This window comes from Triturus cristatus, chromosome 6 (genome assembly GCF_964204655.1).
Source record: "Triturus cristatus chromosome 6, aTriCri1.1, whole genome shotgun sequence".
Classification (NCBI taxonomy): domain Eukaryota; kingdom Metazoa; phylum Chordata; class Amphibia; order Caudata; family Salamandridae; genus Triturus; species Triturus cristatus.
Window position 1 is genome coordinate 913,021,021 of NC_140589.1, and position 19,421 is coordinate 913,040,441.

Below are 19,421 nucleotides of genomic sequence, written 5' to 3' on the forward strand. Positions count from 1 at the left end.
TCTCTCACAGTTCAGTTTGCTCAGTACTTTCCAACTACAGTGGAGCACTCTGGGGAAGTAGTGCAGCTTCGACTCCGTGAGCTCATTTTTTCCTGCTTCTTGGACGGGGTGCACTAACGGCCAGCTCCTTCGGCGTCTCCATGCTGGCTGCAGGTATCCGTATGGAAGAAACAGATTTAGCCGCTCTGCTGTGCAAGTCTCTAGTGGTTACTGGCAGCACTCAAAAAAGCAAGGAGGAAGGATGATTCTCAGAGAAGGCTTTATCACAGTGAGGAATTGGTTGTGGGGCTATACACAGGCCAATATTCTTTTTGTGGCTTTTCACCTGCCAATCTAATTCCAGTGGTGCAGCCACATACAGACTGATTATCTTCTGTAGTGCAGCAATAGACAGACCTCTTTTTTGGGCACTAACGCCACATACAGACTAATCTTTTTCTTGGCAAGATGCCCAGGCACACACTGATCTCCTGGGCATTAGGGTCATGCAGTGGTCAGTCTGCTTCTGGGCAATAAGGCTACTTACAGGCCACTCTTGGCTCGGATCACAGCCCCAAATGGGATTCAGCCATCTCAGATAGAGTAAACATGGTTCCTGCCAGGACCCACTTTTGGTCAGACATAGGCCCACACACCGGAGTCCACAGTTTGATCACAGCAGTCTTTGTCTTCTGAAAGTCCCGAAGGCACAGAGGACATGCCGCACCTCGCTCCTCTTTGACATACTCATGCCCACTCAGCAGACAGGCTGCCTTCTAGGTACTCCAGGTCAGGTTGACAACTTTTCCAGAAAAGCGCCAGAATCATGCTATGTTCCCTCACCTCTCAGAAGATGTCTGTCAGGGACTCAACAACTCTGGTTGTAAAGCAGTCTCTGTGTACCAACCATAGTACTACTTTCTTTAGTCACAGACAATTTGGAATTAGAACAAGTAGGATAGTGGCGATCAATGTGTTTACAGCAAAGGCAGATAGGAGATGTGTCTCCATTGTCAGCACTTTCACAACAGGTTTGGGTTGTTCTCTTTCCAAGAGTCCCTTTCAGACTGCTCTCCATACACAATGTTTGTGGAGACTGATGCTTCTCACAGCAGAACTGTTTCCAGCCTGGAGAACCCACAATACAGGGACAAAGAGGTATGAAGTTTCTGTACCTGCCAGACATCAGCCAACTGAACGTGTAATCAGGAAAAGGTTGGGTCTCACCTAAAGGGTCCCATTCACATTACACAACAGAGTCTGCTGTCCCACTCTTCACCTCTACCATCCTCCAAATAGCAGTGTCAGGAAGAGTACTCAGCAGATCCTAGGTCAGCAAAAGGCCTTACTGAATTTCAAAATGAGCCTTGCCTCCTTTTGCCTCACTTTAGTGTCTAGGCTTTCTCACTCTAGCTTCTGAAATGTCAGCAATACACCTTTACTTTCTGAGAAAACAACCTCACCTCCATTGTGTACCAAAAGGCCAGATCAGTGCTACCCAGAATGGAGCATACAGGCCTCCATTCCTCTGGCTCATTCACACACCACACAGGCTACATACATGTAGACCTCTCTGTTCAAGCAGCAATCTTTCTCCTTATCCAGCCCCAATTTCCTCCTATTATCAAATAGGGTCTCAAAATACAAGGCTCATAAATTGACTCCAAATCTACCTACTCTAGAACTTTAAAAATATAAGGGCAAAAATAGAAACCAACAAAGTTCAACATCAAAGTTCAACAACTTACCAAGTGTTGCGAACTGTTGGTTTTATGGCATTGTTGTTCAATATGCCTGCAGTCCTGCACATTATTTGATAGTATTTCACAATGCAAGGATCCAACATTTAGAGCATGCGCAAAAAAGCCAAATGATCTATAATAAATACCTTAAGATCCGTTTTCTGTTGAATGTATGGGTATGAATATGTTTTGTGAAAAATGAACAATGTCCTAAAAAGAAATGAGAAAAACATTTGAATTATTAGAAAGCAATGTTAAATAGACCCCAAAATTACTCTATTTTCTAAGTTAGAAAAACTAGGTGCTGGCAGGCTTGAACAGGTTTTAAATTGTAATATGCCAGCATTAACCGCTTCAAATCAAGAGAGACAGTCCTCTGTTACATTGTCTGCAACACATGGAACTTTGCAGCTATCAGTGCGGTTGAGTCATAGAGTATGCAGTGAAGCAGTGCCTAATTTGTGCAAGGGCACACAAGACCTTATTTCTGATGGCCGGACTTATTTTTCACCATCAGACCGCGACCCAGAACAAAAAAGAGAGAAAGTGTGAAAGGGAAGCAAGAAGAAGGAAGGGACAATAATAAAACAGTGACAGTGGGAGCAAGTGTGAATGAAAAGGCGCTTGCAAGAGTGAGATAAACAGAAAGGAAACATAGAGTGGTAGAAAAACGAGGCATGAGGTGACATCAAGACTAGGCATCCTTGGGATTTGGTAGCGTCACCATTCGTAAGTGGGGTAGTCCCTAAGAAGAATGTGGGCCCTGTACTGAAGAAATTAAGTGGTGACGGGGACCCCCTTCCAAAAGTATGGTTAGATGATAACATTCTAGAATGAGGCTGGCATTTTTGGCAAACCTATAGAAGAATCCAACGAAGGGTTAACAGACAGTACTACTATTGAGGGATTAGTAGAACATGTTCGTATATAACACTGAACTTCCATATCATCTTTCTTGATACACCTCTTTTTATAACTGACTCCCCTCCCACTTCACTTCCCACCAGAAGCTGAAGTGATGACATTTAGATCAGAATAGCTCAGTAATTTCATAAACTAAAGGTAACGCGCTTCGCTTCCAGATCCGTGTGTATCTGCTATAGATATTCATCAAATTTGTATTTAAATCACACACAAAAAAGTTGAAAACCAAAGCCTTTACAAAATACCAAAGGAAGCAATTGCCAAACCAAGATTACGACAAATATGAAGATATGCACAACCAAGGTGTAAAACCATATATATACCCCTAGAGTATTTTCAAATGTACTCAGTTTTTCATAAATGATGTCTATGATATTGGCTGATAAACCCTGGTCTATTTCTAGTGGAAGTGGAGGCAAATGGAAGAAAAGATGTCCAAAAGACATGGGACAAGATGAACGTTCTCCTGCCTGAATATTGACTTTGAAGATAGAGTCAAGCATGTTCTTTCCTCACAGGAAAACTGGGGCCAGATGAATTAAATATTGGCTACAAAAAAATGGTCATCATTTTACAAAGCAATCTATGTACAAATAGGTAGACCATATGTAGGAGAGTAGGATCTGCTTCACATGGGTACCCCCACTTTTTGCTGGTGTTTCACTGTTTTTCGACCTTAGTCTGGCTGTGGCCCTGCTAATCAGGACCCCAGCCTAGCTGCTTCCTCTCTAAAATGGTTTTCATGTACATTAGGTACATCTCTAATTGGATTCTGGAGTGCCTTATAAGCCCCTAGTATATGGTATACTTAGGCTGTTCGGAATTCGGTTTAAACCGAGTGTGCCCGACAGTACCCTACCGGCTGAAAATCAGCTGACCAGGTTGAAACCGAGTGTCACTGATTTTCAGATCTGTTGCACCTCTTGGCCACTTGGTGGAGCCAAAGAGTACAATGGTCCCCAATTGAAGTTCATATGGCAGCAGGAGTGGAGCAATGTGCAGGAGAGGAGGTAACGATGTGTGATAATGGTAGGGCGGGACTGTTGTTCTGGGGCTGGCTTGATTGTGGTTATAAATGGGCAGAGTAGTGGGAAAGGCACAGCGGGGATTCAAGTGCCATTCATAGGCAAGGGATGGGTACAAGGGCTTAGGCCCTAACAAGCTGCAACACGAAAGAAATAAAGTGCCGGCAGAGGATAAGGATAATGAAGATCGGTGAAATGCCCGTGGATAGCAAGGGGGGGAGGGCGGAGGGCCGTCCAGGCACTTATATGGATATGGGGGGGTGGATAATGGTCGGTACTTAACACGGCAGGGGGCGAGAAAGGCTTGGGGTAGGGGTAACGCTCGTGAGGGAGAATGGTTTCTCTGGATGCTGGAAGTTCAGTTTAGCTTTGCGAGTATGCAATGGAGCCCGCTGAACCACAGTAGGCCATAGCGGAGACCAAAGGAGGAAGCGATGTAGCCCTATTCGCAGAGCGGCCGACTTGAGAGCGTCTCAACATACAGTGAGTAATCCTGGGCAGATAGGTTAATGTCCTCAGGCTACCACAAACGAGGTCTTTGGCCTGGGGGTGAGCACTGAGTATCAGGAAGAAGGCTTCAATGTGGAGTTGGGTTAGAATTTCGGAGTGAGGTTGAAGGGCAGACCGAGCGGTCGTGAATGGGAGCAGCAAGAGGGGATGCAGGATGCCCATTTTAGGAGTTGTGCAGATTGTAATTGGGCACAGGAGCGCAAGGTTGTTACACAAGACAATTGTAGTAAATGGCAGGGTATAAGGGGGAGGCGAGGGGGGCCGAGGCTCGGACATGCTGACTCAGGAGCAGGGTGTTGTTTGAATCTTGGAGTGAAGTTTGAATCTCGGCGTGTGAGCCTGGGCGGATGATATATCTCACAGAATACCGCAAAGAAGGTATTTGTCCAGGGGTGACGCAACGGGGGCAGCTTAAAAAGCACTTCAATATCAGAGACAGGTTAGAGGGAGACAAAGTGCGTAAGTGGGGGTAGCGAGAAGGGAGGGGCATAGGGGGCCCTCGGTTCTCCAAGTTAAGTCAGGGCAGTTATGGGTCTAATTACTAGGTTAAGGCTGGGAGCCAGGCTGCACCGGAGGAGGTTTTTGCAAGAGTCTGGCCGGTTAGGATCTATTGGGTGTTCCCCCCCACATCTGGGGGTGGGGGAGATTGCTGCACCAGGCACTATAGGAGAGCAGGGATTGGCGCCATTTCTTACAAGGGCGTGATTCATTTCCACACGGGGGTACCATGGAGGGGGATAGAGGCACCAGTCCGGCAGTGTAGGGGGAAACACTGGGTGGCACGCACTTGGGAAATTTAATGCTCAACAAACTGGGCCCGACCTACATGAAGATCGGCCATCCATCATGCAGAGCAGAACAGTGCCTCACGTGCCTGCAATCATGGTAGCGTGATGATGTGGGGTTGGGGGTCGCAGATAAAGCACTTTCGGCTTACAATGTAGCATTTCCGAACAAATTAAGTGCCGCCGTAATTCAATTGGTGCTGGGTATAATGTTTTATTACCCCAGCAGGCGTTTTGCTGAGTCTGTAACACCGAGGTACCCGTGGCCAGGGATTTGGCTTTAAGTAGGACGACGAAAAATCTGGTGGGTCTTTCAAATGGGTGTGGTGGATGTAATTAAGGGCGAGGCTTAAAAACACATATGCTAAAAACCTGTGCTTAGCATAGTGTGTCGCCCCACTGGTATTTGCGTTTTCTGTCATAGCATCCCGATATATGATACAACAAGTAACATTACACATACAATGAGCCAGGTCTATTGGCTTTGTCAATGGTTGTTAGTTGCATAAGATAAATAAGCAGTAACTACGGCTTTGTTGTATGTATGCTTCAGTGCTGAATTGATGAGACACTGAAAGAACTATAACCAGTCTCGTTGAAGTTACATTAAATTATGAGCAGCGGCACTGCTGCACAGTAAAGAAAAAAAAAAAAAAATCACCCTGGGGGTGAGGGCAAAAATGGAGAGCCCAATAGAGACGCGTCTGACCACCTCCTTTAAGAATTGCCTGTGCCCAGCACCTGCAGGAGCCGACCCACTTTAAGTCCTGGATGTAGCCCTCTGGCAGTGTTAGCTACTTGTCGGGCATGGGGAGGTCATGAAACTGCCATGCTGAAAGCACTGAAGTGTAAACTTTCCACACTGCTCTTCACTGTGCGTTAAAACGGATTGGTAGGGCAGATTGAGTGCTTGGGTGTTTTTTCTCAGATTTCCAAAAAATGCTGCCACTGAGAAGAGAAGATACACTACTGTTTTTAAATAAACAGGGCATGCCGTGCTGAGAAATGCGAGGTACCATCCAGAATATATCTCGGAGGAGCGGCACAAGCCTCTCACGCTGGCCCCAGCTGAGCTTGTATACCTGCTAAGGAAGGTAAAGGTGAGTATGGACCCCATATCCTTTTTCTTTGTTACTCCAGATCTCCCGGGAATTCTCTTTACACAAATATCACACATCCGTTTCAAATTCTGAAAGGTTAAAAATACTATTGAGGCTGCATTTATTTTTATTCCAGAGAAACTAGATTTTAACCACACTCCAGACAGGTGAGGATCTCTCAATTAATCCCAAAGGCCACCTACATTGAAAAAAAGTGTCTTGTTTTTAGGTCGGAAGGCCGTGGCAGAACACGGTAAGATGCAGGGAGGGAGGGAAACGAAGATACAGTGCCATCAGATGGGATGTGGGGGGGGGGGCTCATAGCAGGCAGAATGATGGGATAAGCAGGTGGGACCATAGGGCAAGGTTGTCTGTTCTCCGCCCTCAACTGCCGGGCTGGCTCCAACTCGCATGCAGGGTGGATTCAAGGAGCCGCTGGTTTCCTTGGATAGCGGTTTCGGGCCCAGTCTTTATTCCCCAGCCTTTCATCCTTCCTAGACTAATTAAATAACTCTTTGGCAATAACCACGGTGCCTATGGTGGCGCTCAAGGGGACTTGTCTGGGGAGGGATGAAGGGGCCCAATACAGGGAGAAATGCAAGGGAGGCTGGCGGTAGTTTGCGCTGTTGGTTGGGGAGAGGACGGTCAACTTCATGAAAGGGAGGGGGCTCTCATGGCACGAGGCAATAAGGACACACAGGGATTATGCTGGAGGTGGAAGGAACAGTGGGTGGCGAGCTGGTGGGCACACACAGGCGGCGGAGCATGCAATAATTTGAGTGTCTGGCATAGCGGCAGCAAAAACATTACAGAAGGCTAATTGCGCCCCCCCCTGTTGACGGACAGGGAGCAAGGAAGGTTGTCTGGGTGGTGCCAGTACTACACCGGGAGGGTGGGGGTGTAATGTTGGGCCGCAGGAGAGACTAATTTGGCATATTGGCTGCTCGTACGAGGAGACCAGCAGATAGGTCAAGGTCAGCGATAACGTAGTCAGTTCTCCTCCCTCAAGAAATCCAAGGTTGCAAAAAAATATGCAGCAAAAAGCAACTGTTAAACCTTACTCTGGTTATGCATTGGCTCTACTATGAAGTTGCCTTAATGAAGCGCCAAAGTGTTAGACATTTCAAATTATATTTGATAGTTGATAAAATGTTTTAACTCTAAACATTTTTGCTCTCGTTTCAACTCCCCAATCCCCAATGCGTTTCCAAATGAAACAGGCTGCTAATGCATGTTTGACTACTGTGCTAGTTTTGTTCGACTTGTATTTGTTTGGTAAAACGCATCTCATTGCTACTGTTGATGGGGAAACAAGCAGCTTCTTGACTCCTCTTGGGAGAAATTGAATGACCACATTTTTCAATTCAGTCTGCTCTTCTCTTTCATTATTGTGAATCGTTTGTTTTCCAAAGATTCACTGAAGAAGTATTGTATAGTGTACTACAATAAGTTCGAATTGTAAAAATGTATTTGGACCTCATATACACTGTACGTACACTGTCTACATACCATGCATCAGTGAAGAAAGCAAGCAATAATAAAAGCAAAGCGTTCCATAAACACCGGTAAAACACTGTTTCTGCTGTTTTTTTATGGCGCGAAAATGAGTAACCACTGAAAAGCACTGTTTTTTTAAAGTATTGAAATCACTGGAAAACACTGAAAAAACACCACCAGAAAATACCTAAAATAGAAACTGAAAACAGGAAAGCCTAGGTATACTATGTACCTAGGGCATAGGTACCTCAGAGGCCTACCAGGGGCTGAAGCATGTATTATGCCACCCCTGGGAAGCAATCCAAAATGACACCACAGGTCTGCTACTGCAGCCTGGGTAAGGTGGGGCCTGCACCCCTTACTGTGGTATAGGCTACCTAAATCACTACCATTGCACACACATATAAAACCTATAAGTCACTCCAATAGCAGGCCTTAACAATCCTGAAGGCAGAGTGCTTGGTTTTGTATTTGATCGGGTGCCCCTGCATGAGCAGAGCCCCTCTGCAGCGTTCGGAGTACCTCCTCTGATGCGGTTTGTGGTGCAGCCAGACCATATACTCTTAAGTGCATTATAACCTCGCTGTAAATGCTAACTTTGGACTGGCTGCATGGAAACATGTTGTGTTTGGTGTCAAACGCTTTGGAATACTACCCCCCGCCAGTTCTGGCGGCGGGGGTAGCATTCCACCCTTCTAGAGGGAGAGACATGTTCACATTGGTCTACCCGGTAAAGACTTTCTAGAGACCTGGCATCACAAAATGCATGCCACAGACACGGGTCTGGCCTCCTGCTGCTGACCGAAACTCCAGCAGGGGAGGTCTGGACAATAGGTTTCCTGTGAGAAGTTGGCCTGGCATATGCTGGTCACTAGTTATAGTGGCCACCTTGCACCAGTCCAATTCGACTCTTATGGTAGATAGGTTTAGGACAACCTTTTAAAGAAAGCTATCCTAGTGGTAGCTGTGGAGAGCAGCCTTCAGGCTAAGTCTCAGAGGAATGTAAAGCGGCTTGTTTTACCTTATAATCTCTTGAATTACCAAATGAAAGGACACCACACAGGTATATATATCAAATATATATGTATTTATTTCTAGACACACTCTACTAATCTCTTTATGAGATTAGATGCCTGGAACACATTCAAATATCAACGTTTCACAATAAGTTAAGCACAAATATGGCTGGGGCCCTAGGGGCGTACCAGACCATATACTAAAAAAGAGGTTTAGGAAACTCGACTTGCAAGGGAACAAGGCCTAGGGCCTGTAGAATCGCTGGGGCTTCACTAATCCACCCAAGGCAGATAAGTAAAAGACTCACGAGAGACGCGTGCAGTGTGAGAACACAGCCACGGGTTCCCTATTGGTTTCAATGGAGCAAGTCGCGGTTGGATTTTTAAAGTTTTAGGGTACTTCAAGGAAGTCTACAAGCAAGCCACTTACAAGGTAAGTAATTCGAGGGCCAACACACACTAGGGCACCGGAGTGCACAAGTTACCTCACCCAGGGAAGCCGGGTGCATAGGTGTCTTTTGGTGTCTGGTCGCGTTGCTATTTTCTATGGAAGCCAAAGAAGATTTGCTGCTTGCGAAGACTGAAGAAGTGTCCGGTGGAATCCAAGGCTGGATTCAAGATGAAGATGACCTGAAAGCAGAAGGGACAGTGTTCACAGTCACTTGCCAGTGAGGAAGATGGATGCCCACGGAAGTCGGGTGATTTCAGGTGATCAAGGGTATTTTGACTCTTCCAAAACGAGGACCAGGAGGTGTCGACGATGGCCAGGAGCTGGATTCGGAGTGTCCCACAAAGTCTGCAGCTTACTGAGGTATCGGCAACCGGATTGGAGCCAACAAGCCTTGGCAACAGCAAGTCTCGTGGAATTCAAGAAAAGTCAGTGGTGCAGACCAGCAAGGTCTGAGGGACTCACCCAGCAAGGGTAAGTCAGGGCAGGCCTGGAGTAATCAGGGGAGCCCTTTGGTTAAATGAAGAAGTCTTCAGGGGATCCACAAGCCAGCCAGCAAGGGATCGCGAAGACGCCTCGTGAGGATTCGCTTCACAGGAGCCCACGGTCACTCGGGATGAGGTAGGCCTCTGATATTCGAAGGAAATCCTGCTGGAGGCTTGGGCCACACGTGGTCCAAAGCACAAGTTCGAAGAACGTCGTGAAGGGGTTGCACTCGTCAATAGTGCACGGTACCCAGGTATTGCAGTTCCTCGTCACTCGTGGGGTCCACTCGCCTCAGCTCTGCTGGGGACTCACAATGGCCGTCAGGAAATCCACTTCCGGGGCTGCAGGGACTTCGGACTCTGGCGGGAGCGGGAAAGTTTGCAACCGTTGATTCAAGTTTTTGTGCCTGCCAAGCAGGGGAGTCACTCCTTGACTCCAAGGGAGATTCTTCCACCTTCCAAAGGTAGTGGAATGTCGAAGGGCCAGGATTCTTCTTGTAAAGCATCGTCAAGGGATATCTAACTTGCAATGGCAAGGTGTACCTATCTTATAGTAAAAGAAAGGGCGGGACTAGCTCTATGACCACTCCTCTAGGAGGGTCGGGGGGTGGGTGGTTACACCCACTTCCCTTTGTCCAGTTTCGCGCCAGAGCAGGGGCAGGTAGCCCCTGAACCGGTTTGAGCTGGCATATGCATAGAGGAGACTACTGCTCCCCCAGTGCAGGACTTCAAAGCACTCTAAGAGTGCACCCACCCAGCTCCAATACACTAAATCCTGTCTGGAAGGTGGTGACACCTCCCTGTGACAGGATGCCTATTGTTGGGCCTCCTCTAACTGCGAGTTTCGGTCAGCAGCATGAGGGCAGCTCAGTGTCTGTGCTGGTCGCATCCATTTTGTGATGACAGGGCTCTTTCAGATTGATACCGTGTTTCCACAGTGGGTACATGTCGTCCCCTCTAAAAGGGTAGGATCATACTCCCACACCAGTTACTGGTGTGGGGGTATGATTCCAAGTTGTTTGACATCAAACACGACATGTTTTGATGCAGTCATTCCAAAGTTAGCATTTACCGGGAGGTTATAATGCACTTAAGAGCATATGGTTTAACCGCATCCACAAACAGCCACAGGGAATAGACCCTGCCAGCTGCAGAGGGGCCCTGCTCAGGCAGAGGCACCCCCTCACAATGTAAACCAAGCACCCTGTCCTCAGGATTGATAGGGCCTGCTGTAGGGGTGACTGATAGGACATCACCCCATCACAAGACCTCTGCAACTCCCTCGCTTCATACTTCCACAACAAGATCGCCGACATACACAACAGCTTCAACAACCAACCAACGCACACCATGATCGAACAACCACCCCCCACCACCACCCTCCACGCCTGGACCCCGATCAGCACCGAAGACACCATCCGCACGATGAACTCCATCCACTCCGGATCACCGACCGACCCCTGCCCGCACCACGTCTTCAACAAGGCCGACGCTGTCATCGCACCCCACCTGCGAGACATCATCAACACATCCTTCGACACCGCCACCTTCCCCGAGAGCTGGAAGCACGCCGAACTCAGCGCTCTTCTCAAGAAACCCACAGCGGACCCCACCGAACTCAAGAATTACCGCCCCATCTCGCTCCTCCCGTTTCCAGCCAAAGTCATCGAGAAGACCGTCAACAAGCAGATGGCCGCCTTCCTCGAGACGAACGGATCCCTCGACCCCTCACAGTCCGGCTTCCGAGCCAACCACAGCACCGAGACCGCCCTCATCGCCGCCACCGATGACATCCGAGCCCTGATGGACAATGGAGAAACAGCGGCCCTCATCCTCCTAGACCTCTCCGCGGCATTCGACACGGTCTGCCACCGCACCCTAGTACGGCGCCTCAGCAACATCGGCATCCAGGACAAGGCGCTGGAATGGATCATCTCCTTCCTCGACGGAAGAACACAGAGAGTCCGCCTACCACCGTACAAGTCAGAGGCCTCCGAAGTCATCTGCGGCGTCCCCCAAGGATCATCTCTGAGCCCCACCCTCTTCAACGTCTACATGAGCCCCCTCGCGGCCATCGTACGCAAACACAACCTCAGCATAATCTCCTACGCCGACGACACCCAGCTGATCCTCTCCCTGACCAACGACCCCGCCGCCGCCAGAGCCAACCTGCACGAAGGGATGAAAGAGGTAGCCGAGTGGATGACGACCAGCCGCCTGAAACTGAACTCGGACAAGACGGAGGTCCTCATCCTGGGCCCCTCACCCTCCGCCTGGGACGACTCCTGGTGGCCTCCCGCCCTGGGCACCGCACCCAAACCGACAGACCATGCACGAAACCTGGGCGTCATCCTGGACTCCTCCCTCTCCATGACCAGGCAAGTCAACAACGTCTCCTCGGCGTGCTTCAACATCCTTCGCATGCTACGGAAGATCTTCTGGTGGATCCCCACCGAAACCAGGAAGACCGTCACCCAGGCCCTCGTCACCAGCTGACTGGACTACGGCAACGCCCTCTACGCCGGTACCACCGCCAAGCTCCAGAAGAGACTCCAGCGGATCCAAAACGCCTCAGCCAGACTCATCCTCGACATCCCACGAACCAGTCACATCTCCGGACATCTGAAAGGCCTTCACTGGCTCCCCATCAACAAAAGAATCACCTTCCGCCTCCTCACCCACGCACACAAAGCCCTACACGACCAAGGCCCGAGCTACCTCAACAGCCGAGTCAACTTCTACGCTCCCAAACGCCACCTCCGATCAGCCAACCACGCCCTCGCCGCCGTCCCCCGCATCCGAAGAGCGACTACAGGAGGAAGGTCCTTCTCCTACCTGGCCGCCAAGACCTGGAACTCCCTCCCGACCGACCTGCGCCTGACCCAAGACCACCTCTCCTTCAGGAAGAAGCTGAAGACCTGGCTGTTCGAGCAGTAGCGGCACCCCCCCCCCCCCCCCAGCGCCTTGAGACCCTACGGGTATGTAGCGCGCTTTATAAGTGTCAATGATTGATTGATTTATGTGTGTGTATTGTGGTAAATAATTTAATTACCTGTACTATTTTTGATACGGGAAATATAATAAGAATAACTCAGTAAAATGAGAGGCAGAATCCGTGGTATTAGAGGGTCTGAAAGGCTTTATTCCTTACAAAGGAAATAGGATGGGTCGACCCATGGCAATCATATTCCATCACCACGAAGGTTCAGGAAGGATAGGCAATACATTATTGACAGATAATCATTTTTATAGAAAAGGCATTACAGTGAAACAGATGCAGGAGGCGTAACAGCTGATAATACAGATAATAATATGCATGCGTAACTAAAAATAGGCGTAACTGGGTGTAACTAAAAAAACGTCATTATGCATGATGTCAGCAATGGGTGGATCCATAAGAGAATCTTGCAATGTCAGCAGAAATATTTGGCAAGGATGCGCGCGCAGCCGCATGACGTGTGATTGACGTGCAACTAGGGGGTGAAGGGGACTTGACATTTAGCTCTACATGTGGAGACAGAAGTCTGAGGGGTCATGTCAACCTAATCCCAAATCATATCTAATATCTTATGTTTAAAGAACTATATTATCCGAAAGGAAAGGTTTCTCGGGCGGAATCTATTCTATACTGACTGTGAGTGCGTGTACAAGCGTCTAAGTGTCTACATGAGATGCGAGGGCAGAAATCTTCCATAGTAACAGGGCTATGAATTACTTGCACAAGGACAGCAAGGCCGGGCTCTTTGCTCGGTAGCTGGAAGAATGTTTACTTAAACTACTAGACAGGAATGCATTGGATGAGGAGCGGAGCAGATAATCTTGAAGGTGAAATACAGTTTTTGGCAGGCAGACAGGCCGAAGTCAGGCACCGTTAGCCGCGCAGGGAGTAGGACAAAGTTCATGGATACAGATGTGAGCTCAGACTGGAGCTGTCAGAGGTAGGAAGCAGGGAAAGGCTTGATGGCAGCATTCAGGGCCTACTCGCCTGAACTGCAAAATAGAGTAACTGAGCCATATAAAGTCGGTGGCCTTTCATACTTAGGAATAGAATATCCGACCCATTCATGGCGGATCTGAAAGAGGACATGTTGACGGTGGACGCACATATGTTTGCGTCTTCATAACTGGAACTGGAGGGAACATACATGTACTTGTAACTTATACATGGAGCCGTTGGGGTCTAAGATAGGGGACATAATGGATCACGAAAATTCATATTTCCACATTCCCTCCTTGTCCCCTACTGACCTCAGGAGATATCGATCTTCATTAATCCATCAATCTGTTCATATAACATCATTTGTTCTTCTTTCTTCATCCGGCATTGTGAACGAAAACTTGAATGTGGGATACACGATGTGGCACACAGACCACAAATCGCTGGCCCACATTGTAGACATAAGCAGCAACTGAATAGTATGAGAAAGCCAATACCTAGGAAGGATAGTATTCTCCATCCCCAGGCTGACAACACGCTCCAAAACCAACCGGACCAAGTCCAGGTGCCTGGATTCTGGTGTATCTGGCTTACAATCTTATGAAGGCGAGTTATAGCTTTATATACAGATGGCGAATTTTCTGGGATGAATATGCAGCAACTTGATCCGATGACCCTACAAGCTCCGCCCCTATCGGCCAGGATGACGTCAAGGACAAGACGATTTTGAAGAACAACAATCCGCATCGCAGACTGCTCCTCTGTTAAGTTGCCTAAGGCGGAAATAGTTTCATTTACTACGGCTTCAAGGGTCCTAGTTAATCTACGTATCAGCTTACTATTAGTGACTGTGCCTATATAGGGAAAGAGACCTTTATTGAAATCTGTATATTTTTCCCATGCCGTCTCGGTGTAATCGACAATTGGGAGATCTCTCTGCTGTCTAGTGTGTACTAAATGGATGTTCCTATGATAATCAGGAGGGGCTAGGAAAACAGGTGGCAGAAGGAATGCTATGTAACAGGTACCATCCCAATCTAGAGGTAAGCGTGTATATGCGGTCTGGCCACATATAAAATAGGAATGATGAGAAGCTCTAAATGTAGATTTGCCTTGATCACTGAATTTTATTACAGTGGTGCATTTACTATGGCCCATGTGTATGGAACCATTCTTTCTTACACATAATTCCCCTTTTACTGGGAATACTGACATGGCGGGTAAGGTTGGTGTAGCTTCGGATTCAACGTTCAGGATCATGAGGTTAAGTGTAAAATTACCTAATCCATATACTTCATTTTCTAGATCAGTTCCTGTTCTTTTGGGAAGTCCCTCCTTGTTGGGGTAGCAGACTTTGAGTAAAACTAGGTTCAGGTTTCCCCATACCCAGTTGTCTTGATGAACTATCGAGTTTGAATCTAGGGAATTGATTAAACTAAACCATGCTCCACAGGAGCCATTGTGTGTGAACGGATATGGAAAGAGAGGCAATACTCCCTTGTATTTCTGATAGGGGGGGAGTCGGCCACATATCCAACAATTGGTAGCATTGCTGGTCTGATGAGAATGATGTAACATACTAATGAAAGTGTTATTACGCAGCGCAAATCTATAGGACAATTCATGCGGTGGTAATTCGCTAAAAGAATGTTCAGCAGTAACATTGTAATTATGCTTAAGAATAGGATAATACATGTGCAATAGTATGCTGACAATGATGATCAGAAGACTTAGAAAAAACAAAATGAATAACGTTACTGTGCAATGACTACGCAGTGATTTACAATACGCATGCTTTTTCAACTGTCTTTCTCTATTCAGGTCTAGAGGATACATGTCAGGGACAAATTCAACCGCTTCACCTTGGAGAGGACTTAAACAATCAAATTGTCTGACTTTTTAGACCTTAGTTTAAGTTTATAGAGTTCAGAGTTTGTAAATTCAGTCTTTTCAACCAAAGGGAGTTTTGAATCAGTCTGTGAGGGAATGCAGGACTGACTTTGTACATCGGATGGTAGTCCATAAAATTTCTTGATATGACTCGAGTGTAACCACCCTTTCCGACCTTCGATCTTCACGGCTGTCCTCGTCGTTAGTAGCACGAGTTGAGGCGATTTCCACCTAGGATCCAGCTGAGACTTCCGGTCAAAATTTCTCACTAGCACCAGGTCCCCGGGAACTACGTCATGGGGTTTTACCTCGGTGTTATCGGGAAAGGCTGCAGCTACCTGTGAACGACAAGATTGTAGTGCAGACATCAAGGAAGCCAGGTAATCTGTCAGCATATTACAGTCAATATCAGTGATTTTGCGAGGTATAGGCGTCCCCCACATATTTGGTGGTCTACCGAAGATCACCTCATACGGGGATAGCCCTGTTCGAGAATGTGCTACCATTCTCATGTAAAAGAGTGCAACTGGTAAGGCTACTATCCAATCGACTCCTTTTTCTCTACATATTTTGGACAATCTAATTTTCAGAGTTTGATTATGGCGTTCCACGAGACCTGCTGCCTCGGGGTGTCGGACACAGTGAAATTTCCATTGATAGCCTAACAAGAGTGAAACGTGTTTCATTAATTCGGATGAGAACGGCTGGCCGTTATCTGAGTAGACAACACGTGGTAAACCATATCGTGGGAAGAATTCTCGAACTAACTGTTTGGCAGTAGTCGGGGCAGTGTAATCTGAGACGGGATACGCCTCTGTCCAACGGGAAAGAGCGCATACAACTACGAGGACATATTTGAATCCTCGACAACGTTCCATCTGGATATAATCCATCTGGAGGACTTCAAAAGGGTGATCAGGAGGCTGAAATCCACCCTGCTCTACGGGGATGCTTTTACCTGGATTAAACTGACAACATATCATACAGGTACGGACTTTTTGTTTAGCTGCTGCTCGTAAATGTTTGTTGAACCAAATGTGTTGAATACTGTCTAGCATAGCTTTTTCTCCTAGGTGCGCTGGACTATGTATTGTATTAATGACGACTTGAACCATGGAATCAGGAAGAAACCATATAGATTTTTCCTTCGTCATCCATCCTTGATTTGTTTGGATCCCTCCTAATTCAGTCCATTTCTTTATTTCATCTGGTGTAGCATGTGTCTGTATGTCAATTACATCAAGAGCGGGATCCTTAACTGTCATACAATGTGTTGGTGTCGGAACTATTGTCTTTGTCACGTCAGTTGTATGAGTCTGATTCTGAACAGTCTGTTTGGCTGTTCTGTCAGCTAAATCATTACCCTGAGAAATAATATCGGTAACTTTCGTATGGGCTTTGCATTTCATAATCGATATTGCAGTGGGTAGATGAATTGCATCTAATAAAGCTTGAATGAGGGGTCCGTGCTGGATGTGGGCACCGTGAGAAGTTAAATAACCTCTCTCTCGCCACAGCACGCCGAAGTCATGGACGACTCCGAATGCATAACGTGAATCTGTGTATATGTTGACTTTCTTATTGGTGGCTTGAATACAGGCTTGTGTCAGAGCGATGAGCTCTGCTGCTTGAGCTGACAAAGTGTTAATACAATTTGTTTCGATGACTTCAGTGTCTGTTGTGACTGCGTACGCGGCCACTAACTCTCCTGTACTTGTTCTCATGCATGAACCGTCTACATACAACGTCAGGTCTGGATCTGACAATGGGACGTCTGTCAAGTCTTGTCTGGGCTTTGTTGTGATAGTAATAACTTCACTACAATCATGTGCTAGTGGGTCTATTCCGTTTACTGGCAAAAGTGTGGCAGGATTTAATGTACTACAACGTCTGATTTCTATATGTGGCTGAAACAATGTCAATTCATAACCGGTAAGTCTTGCTATAGTCAAGTGTTGTGTTTGTGTTCGGTTCAAGAGAACCTCTACTGCGTGTGGTACTTGTACTGTCAATTGATGTCCTAATACTATAGAATCGCTTTGTCTGATTGCTAAGGCTGTCGCTGCCACTGATTTCAGGCACGCAGGAAGAGCTTGAGCTACGGGATCTAATGTGCTAGAAAAGTAAGCACACGGTTTGTGCGATCCTGCTTGTTCCTGTGTGAGTACTGACAAGGCAGTACCTTCGCGTTCCGTAACAAAGAGTGTAAACTGTTTACTGTAACATGGTGTTGCTAAGACAGGTGCTTGACATAAAGCTTTCTTTAAGCTTTCAAAGGCATGTGTATGTTCTTGAGTCCAAGGGAGGACAGTCGATGTGGCTGCCTCCTGTGTCGTCAACTGAATGAGTGGTTTTGCTAGAAATGCATATTGAGGGATCCACTGCCTACAGTATGAAGTGAGGCCTATAAAAGCCCGCACCTCCTTCTGTGTCTTGGGTATTGGCATGTTAGCAATTAACTGGATGCGGTCGGGTGTAAGCTGCCTTCCCTCCTTGGACAGCGAGTGCCCAAGGTAAACAACTTGCTGGACACAGAATTGCAGCTTAGAAGGGGACACCTTGTGCCCCTTTTCGGCCAGGAATTGTAAAACCGTCAGTGACGCTGTTTCACATTCAGGTTCGCTTCGAGCGGTGATCAACAGATCATCGACATATTGAAGCAGTGCAGTGTTCATTGGCATGTGGATACTGTCAAGTTCTCGTTTTAATGCTTGGCTATAGATGCTGGGGCTTTCTGTGAATCCTTGAGGTGCGCGTGTGAATTTAAAACTTCGTCCATTTAAACTGAATCCGAACAAGTATTGGCTTTCCGGATCTATCGGGACGCTGAAAAAGGCATTCTTGAGATCAATTACAGTAAAGAACGTTGCTTTGGAGTCAATGGCTGTCAGTAATGAAGAGATGTCTGGGACCACGGGGTATTGTGGTACAATGCATTTATTTAATTCGCGCAGATCAATAACTAATCGATATACTGGCGGGGCTTTTGTATCAGTTCGTTTAAGAATCGGAATTATCGGGGAATTACATATATTGGAGTTGGTTTCCACAACCACTCCTTGGGAAATAAGCTCGTCAATGATTTGCAGTAAAGCCTCCACAGCATCCGGAGGTAACTTGTATTGTCGTATTCGTGGTAATACTACTCCTGTCTTAAGTGTGACTCGATATGGTGTAATGTTCATGCAACCAACATCAGTGGGGCCTTGTGCCCATAAATGTGTAGGTAAATTCTGCAGTCGGTGATCCATGTCTCGGGACACATAGTGTCCTTTGAAATCACGTAAAAATAATCTTACTCCTTCCGGAGAACAACATATTATAGCTCCTAGAGCTTTCAATGTTTTTATTCCTAACAGGTTTTCTGGACATGATTTAGTAAGCAATAAATCTGTAGTTCGTGTTAAGGGACCAATCGTCAGTGGAAGAGGTTGCGATACTTCATTAACGATAGGTTTTCCTGAAAAACCAAGGGAAATGTTCTGTGAGCCTGAGAGGGGTGCCCCTGGAACTTCACTACGTCGTATTGTTGTTCTGCTTGCCCCTGTATCAAGTAAAAATTTTCTATCTTCACCTAATAGTTCACTATGTACATAAGGACCTTCCTGATCTACAGGAACCTCAATAAGGGGTAAGCCAACTTCCTTCTCTAGGCTATGTCATGCGTATCGTTGATAATCAGAATAGTCATATTGTGCATACTGGTACATCTGTTGCGTTGCTGCTTGTGTGGCAGCAATAGGCTGTTGCTGTGATGCAGCTACGGTCAGTTGTGGAGCTGCCTGTTGCGGAGCTGGCCTAGATTGTGCATGCTGAGGGAGTTGCGTTTGGTTCTGATCCTGTCTAGGTGGACGTGGTCTTTCCTTTGTTGCACCTGTGGCGATATTGTGTTTTAAGACTGGACAATCGTGTATATAATGACCTGGCTGTTTACAATAGTTGCATGTCCCTTTCACAGGACCTGCTGAATCACTGGACTGTGTCATACCCTTTTTATGACCGTCAACTGGAACTGACTGGGCAACAAGCATTTTCATTTTCGTATCTTTCATGCGTCTTTGTTCATGTTCTTGTTCCTCTCTA

General features: G+C 46.9%; 1 protein-coding gene across 2 annotated transcripts in view; it reads right to left on the reverse strand.

Moving 5' to 3' along the window:
- ADGB (androglobin) overlaps positions 1-19,421 on the reverse strand; it is a 1,188,702-nt gene that overhangs the window by 579,170 nt on the left and 590,111 nt on the right. For both annotated transcript variants that reach the window (XM_085611585.1, XM_085611586.1), the window contains exon 16: positions 1,868-1,931. In XM_085611585.1, the coding sequence (XP_085467711.1) occupies positions 1,868-1,931 (64 nt within the window). The remainder of the gene's footprint in view (positions 1-1,867; positions 1,932-19,421) is intronic.